This window comes from Cryptotermes secundus, unplaced genomic scaffold, assembly GCF_002891405.2.
Source record: "Cryptotermes secundus unplaced genomic scaffold, Csec_1.0 scaffold355, whole genome shotgun sequence".
NCBI lineage: Eukaryota > Metazoa > Arthropoda > Insecta > Blattodea > Kalotermitidae > Cryptotermes > Cryptotermes secundus.
In genome coordinates, this window is record NW_019737088.1 from 1,990,709 (window position 1) to 1,997,183 (window position 6,475).

At 40.9% G+C, this 6,475-nt stretch overlaps 1 protein-coding gene across 1 annotated transcript; it reads right to left on the reverse strand.

Moving 5' to 3' along the window:
- Positions 1-2,787: 2,787 nt before the first annotated feature.
- On the reverse strand, positions 2,788-4,222 carry LOC111870078 (general transcription factor II-I repeat domain-containing protein 2B). Its single transcript, XM_033753676.1, has 2 exons — positions 3,828-4,222; positions 2,788-3,698 (listed from the first exon to the last, which is right to left on the reverse strand). Exons 1-2 carry the CDS (start codon positions 4,198-4,200, stop codon positions 2,788-2,790), a joined length of 1,284 nt encoding a protein of 427 aa, XP_033609567.1. The 5' UTR covers positions 4,201-4,222.
- Between the last annotated feature and the right edge of the window lie 2,253 nt (positions 4,223-6,475).

The following is a 6,475-nucleotide window of genomic DNA, read 5'->3' on the forward strand; positions in this document are numbered from 1 at the left end:
TAAGTTGCAGCAGAATATTTGAAAACAGTATAAATAGAAGGTGATTCCCTGGGCTTAATTAAATAATTAAGCATCGCTCCTTGAAGTCGTATGGACTAGTAGACGCATAGCTCCACCGCTCCACCGTTGTTAATCTCGACGCTAGATGGAAGTGAGTGGTCACTTTCGTACCTCGTAAAGAACCCCTGGTTCCCATTTGAAAGGAGGTTGTGTGGGTCCCAGAGCATTCTTAGACTTTAAGGAGAAGATATAAATCTCTTGCTCCTATGAGGAATCGAACCCTGAATCCTCGGTCGTCAAGCCCGTATTCTAGACGCTATTTCGGCTGAATTATCGCGGTTCCCTGCAGTTTAAAGAAGCAGGAAAAAGATAAATATAATCGGAGGTATGAACTAAAGTGAATGGCAGGATGATTTATATCTTATGCATTATATGAAATGTTCTGCGTTCAGAAGCAGGAATTGCAAATAGAATATAAATGAAATGATGACTTACGAAATTCTTATGTTCATTTATATTGGATCAATGTTAGGAAAATACTTCACAGTAGATCACGATCTCTCTGTGTGCCGGGACCGTTTCCTCTTCCTCAGAGCTTCACAGGCTACTTACATCTAGCGCCATGTCCCGGTGCAATGCGGAGTGGTACGTTCAATATTATCAACTTTATCGTTATTTTCAGCTGGTATTATGAAATACTGCGGAGAGTGAGTAGAGATTGCAGTCCTTATCTTGCATCATTTGACGCGTCCAGCAAAAACAAGATTATTACCGAGGATAGCCTATTGGTAAGTTTGCAACATTTCGGCAAGCAATTTTGCATGTATAACAAGTACGCGTACCACTAAGCGTTTTTTTATGTAACAATTTCCAGTATTTATAAGCCAGGGCCTTGATGTCTGGTACAGCATGAACCCCATCGTCACATACTTCATTTAAACACATACCAATGCAACATACCCCCCGTAAGTAGATTCACAGCGAACCTCAAAACATCAAATGCCTCCCTCCACCATTACTATCCCCATGTGCTACTCTTGAACAGCAGCCTAGCAGTCTCCCTGCGCCTGTTCTACCACGAAGCAAACTAAAGTACAACTGACTCCCGCCGACACACACGCCTACATAAACTTCCTTCCATCCCGGCTAACGGGCTGAACGACCGAGGGGTCGGAGTTTAGGTCCCGGTAGGGTCAAGTATTTTCTCTTTTTCATGACATCCAGACAGACGCTGGGGACCACCCAACCTCTTATCCAACGGATAACAGGGGTAAAGCGGCCGGAGTGTGATGGTGACAACTCACCTCCAACTGGTGCCGAGGTCAAGAAAACATGGATCTATACATTCATTTTCCCATACGTCTTCATGGCCCAGTACATAGTTAAACATATGGAAAATGTTACATTTACCTTATCCTCACACCAAGACAACTGTCAATGTGGAATGCCCCTAGAAGGAGACACCCATTTTGGGGGGGGGTATACTGATAGCGCAAGACGTCTTAAACATGAGCTCCGTTTGCCACGCTACGCTGGATTCCACACGGACAAATAAAAATTTGGTGCAGCCTAGTGGTGCTGTAGCCGTTTCAGAAACACTGACTGCAGTAGGTAGCTGCTGACTGATAGAATGCAGTTACAATGCAGCTTAACGTAGGGTACGATTTACAATATTAAGCAAGCACAAACCGCATGCTGCCAGTTCTTAGGTTGACTCATGTAGAGTACGTGGTAATCTTTCCTCTTAGAGGCTGATTCGAACCCAGGGCCGTAGTGCGGCTGGAAGAACTAGGTCAATTGAAAAATCCACCTTATAGGGACTCGAACCCGCGGTCTTCCGGCTTGTAGCATAGTGCCTCAACCAACTACGCTACCGCTAGGCCCCGACGTACAGTACCAATAATACAAAATGGGCAAAAATTATTTATTCAAAATTACTGGGTTTTTTAACCTTCTTAATCGTGCGATATTCTAGAAACTAGGAAATATAAGGTTTAGAAAATTGGATCTGTTTCCTTCCGCTGGTGGGGGGGGGGAACACACTCCGTCGGGTCCCTTATTCCAGTGGTTGAGGTTTGTTCTTTCTACGAGACCCAACTGAGTAGGTGTCTTCCCTCCTCATCTAAGGACGGAAACAGCTCCAGTTTCCTAAACGTTGTGTTTTCTAATTTCTAGAACACAAAGTCCCAAAACCCAGCGATTAAGAATGTATACACCATTGTCAGAAGCCTTTAGAACCAAATTACTTCTTGCTTTCCAAACAGATCCTTTTAGTAAGAACACAGAGATCAAATAATTTAGAAACAATGCAGAGAATCACAGTGCAGATATATATATCAGCTTCCACAAGGGAATAGAAATATAATCATTATTCAGAATGGCTGAGCCAAATCGGGGCTGTAACTCTCTTCAGGGACCTAACGCATATCGTCTCTGACAGAGCGGTTACTCTAGTCTTCTTTGCTGTAAAATATAAACGTAAAGCTTCCCTTCTGCTTAACTACTTAGGCACTAAACCATGAAGTCGTATGGGGCAGTGGATGTATGAATCCAAATTTTCTTGAACTCGACACTAGTTCAGGGGTCGGCAAAGATTTTTCGTAAAGGGCCAGATATAAAATACATTACACTCTGAGGGCCATGAGGTAAACTCGAGGATCTTTAAAGGTCGGTACAGTTAAAATAACAGGTTAAAAAACAAGTTTTCACTAATTTACTGGTGAAAATGTAACATAATAAAAATACAAAAGGAACTACAATCATTGTTTGAAACACAGCTTTAGGCTACTAATGGGATGAATGCAATTGTTTTTTTTTAGATAATATTTCTTCAAATTGGGGGTCAAAGTTAGCACTCCCAATCATCATAATTGATTTCAAATGTTCGTCTGTTAATGCTGACCTGTATTGAGATTTTACATATTTCATCTTTGAAAATGTCTTTTCACACAGGTATGTACTACCAAATACAGAGATCAGACCTCGAGCATATGATCTTAATTCACCATATTCATCACTTGGAAGACACTTATAGAATTCTGTTAGATTGTTCTCTTGGAATTTGCCTTTTAGCATGTTATCACACTGCAGATTAATCACTTCCAATTGAAGGTTAGGTGGAAGTTCCTCAATTGTACAGTTAAATGGATTTTCAAATCTGGAAATGTCTTTTGCACTTGCATCAAGATCCGAAAAACGTTGCTGGAACGTTTTTTTGAACTCAGAAAATATATCACCTGCAAATTCGTGCGGGAATGGGGAATCCACTTCTTCTTTTAATGTTTGACAGCATGGGAAATGCACGAAACAGCTTGACATGATTTGTGACTCAATCAAAGCCAGTTGTCGTCGAAATGATTTTACCGCAGTATAAGTTTCACATATTAGCACTGTTTTGCCTTGTAGCTTCAAGTTGAATCCATTAAGAAATCCCATGATATCAGCAGCAAAAGCTAATTTCCAAAGCCATTCAGTGTTCGATAATAGTGGTTGAGGGCGTTTTTTCTCATTGAGAAAAATTTCAATCTCTGCTCTGAGTTCAAAAAATCTTAATAAAACTTTACCACTGCTGAGCCATCGAACTGCTGTGTGGTAGGGTAAGTCAGGATATTCGGCTTCCACTTCTGACAGAAAATCACGGAACTGACGATGGTTCAGCCCACGAGAACGAATGAAGTTCACCGTTGACACGACTGGTTCTAAAACACACGACAGATTAAGATATTTGCCACAAAGTACATGCTGGTGAATGATACAATGAATAACCATAGGCCTTGTACACCTTGCATTTTCACAAGCTGTGTAAATGCTTCCAACTAAGCCTTTACCTGTTCCAGACATATTTTTACCACCATCAGTTGTCACACATTTTAGCTGATTCCACTTCAGATTGTACTTCGTTAACATTTCCTCAACTTCCTTGAAAATGTCTTCGCCTGTAGTTGTTCCACGCAGACTATTCATAGAAGCTAATTCTTCAGTCACTTCAAAGTCAGCATTGACTCCTCGAATAAACAGCAGCAATTGAGCAGTATCTGTAATGTCTGTCGACTCATCAAGAGCTAAGGAAAACCACTCGAAATCATTTGCCTTGTTAATTAATTGGTTAGTGATGTTGCTACCAATGTCCTCAACTCTTCGGGCAACTGTTCTCGCGGAAAGGCTGATATTATTAAATAAATCCATTTTCTCTGGACACATTTCTTCATCTGCTACAATCAAACATGATTTAATTAACTCACCATCAGTAAAGGGTTTTCTTCCCTTGGCTAACAAATGAGCTACTCGTAGACTTACTTTACTTGCAGCCTTATTTTCATTTTTTATTTTCGTGAAGAAACTGCGTTGTAATGAAATACTCCGTTTCAAAGTTTCTAATTTTTGTGATCGTTCCTTCCCTGTGAGTTGGGAATACTGTGCCGAATGCTTAGTCTCGTAATGCCGACGTATATTGTACTCTTTTAGTACAGCTATAGTATCACTGCACAATAAACACAATGCTTTGCCATCTAATTCAGTAACAAAATAATTCTCACTCCACTCTGCCTTAAAAGCACGACATTCCAAGTCCACTTTTCTCTTTTTGTGGTTTCGACAGCGACATGATGGATATCCACTGGTATTAAAACGGCACAGAATAGCGATACACGTGGCATTCGTAACACTGCGTGTCATCACAGCTGGGGCCACGTAGGAACGTGCGAATGGGAAACTATAGGAGCGCCACACACGGCAATTCTCGCAACTCCTCAACTCAAGGTCGGCCGTTGGAGTGCGTAATCATCCATAGACAATATGTTCGAAAAAACGTAGGTTTCTTCCTATAAATAAAGCTTCATAGACGCAGAAATATTAAACTCATATTATAATAATTATCTTGTTTCATGAAATATTATCCCACTTTGACATTTTTAAGAGTTTGGAAATGTAAAATCTATTCTTAGCGCGCGGGCCGCAGAAAAAGCGGCGGCGGGCCGGAGTTGGCCCGCTGGCCGTAGTTTGCCGGCCCCTGCACTAGTTTGAGGGGAATGGTCAGATTCACACCCCTGCCGCTTTACCCCCGGGGTTAAGAGGCTGGGCGAGCCCAAGCGCCGACCTGAACGACGCGGAGAAGAGAAAATTCTTGATCTTACCGGGACTTGTACTCCAACCATTCGGTCGTCCAGCCAGTATCCGGCCACTGTACCGACGGCTACTCTATCCCTTGCTGTAGTCGTCAAAATGTGTAAGGAAATTGTTATTATGAAAGTCATCCTGGTTTCTTTCTGCCAGTATTCCTCTTATGTTATCGTGACGTGTCTACAGTAGCCATCCTAGCCCTCACTTGTCACAAACGACGATGTCTTAGCTATGTGCATTTCCAGTGAATGAAGGGACAATTGCTTAGCAGTACAGCAGTATTGTTCGCATGAACAATAAATGTAATCTTTCCCTAGGGCGAGATCATTTGCACTGAAGCCACACTTGATTAAAGACAGTATGTTTACATGTGGCTACGTCATTCTAATACCTTGTAACGCTACAGAGTTTTTCTTCTGGATCGACTGGCTTCTACCAATTCCCTGAGTGTGGATTTCCGCATAGTAAATTCACACAGTATTAATCTTTTCGGTAGCCAAGCAAAAAGTTCCCTCTTCATCTGAAAGTTTGACGGAGGTTTGATCTCTTGTCTAGGCGGCAAATTTGGAATTACATGTTCCTTAATCCATTTGGCAAATTTAACAGAATTTATCTGTTCGTAATAAAACTACATTTGTCATGCATTTGTCGCCTTTCATTTCCAAAATAAAATCTTAATTTCTTCTCGAAAAAGACAAAAGCACTTTAAAACACTATAACACGAAAGCCAGCGAACTTCTGTATAGTACGGTAGACTCTCAAATTCACATCGAATGTCACTAAGTAAAGAAGAAAACTGACGTTGATTCAGTCCCCGAGATCGAATAAAATTTACTACTTTCTTCACAAATTGCAACACATGATTCATTTTTATGATTTTTGATCACAGATCTTCTTGGTGAATGATGCAGTGAATAAGGTGAAACTTACAACTAGGACAGACTTCTATCTGCTTGGCCATTAACGTAGCAACAAATCCGTTCTGTTTCCCCGTCATAGAAGGAGCCCCATCCGTTGCTACACACACAAATTTCGATAACGGAAGATTTTACTTTTCTAAGAGCCCATACACCTCGTTAAAGATATCCTCACCAGTTGTTGTGTTTTTAAGAGAAATTGTTTCTAGTATCTCCTCAATTATAATTAAGTCAGTATCACAGGCCCGGATAAACACAGCTAATTGTGCCACACCACTAACATCTGCACTTTCATCAACTGCAATAGAAAATGCCGTGAAACTTTTAACTTTTGCCACCAACTTGTCATTTAAATTAGTGGAAATATCATCAACTCTTTCGGCAACAGTGTTTCGTGACAAGGAAATGTTTTTGAAAATTTGAACCTTATTGGGACATAC

Coding starts and splice junctions, on each gene's coding strand:
- LOC111870078 (XM_033753676.1), bottom strand. CDS start 4,200: ATGTGTCCAGAGAAAATGGATTTATTTAATAATATCAGCCTTTCCGCG. Junction 3,699..3,827: donor TAAAAATATGTCTGGAACAG/GTAAAGGCTTAG, acceptor CGTGTGTTTTAG/AACCAGTCGTGTCAACGGTG.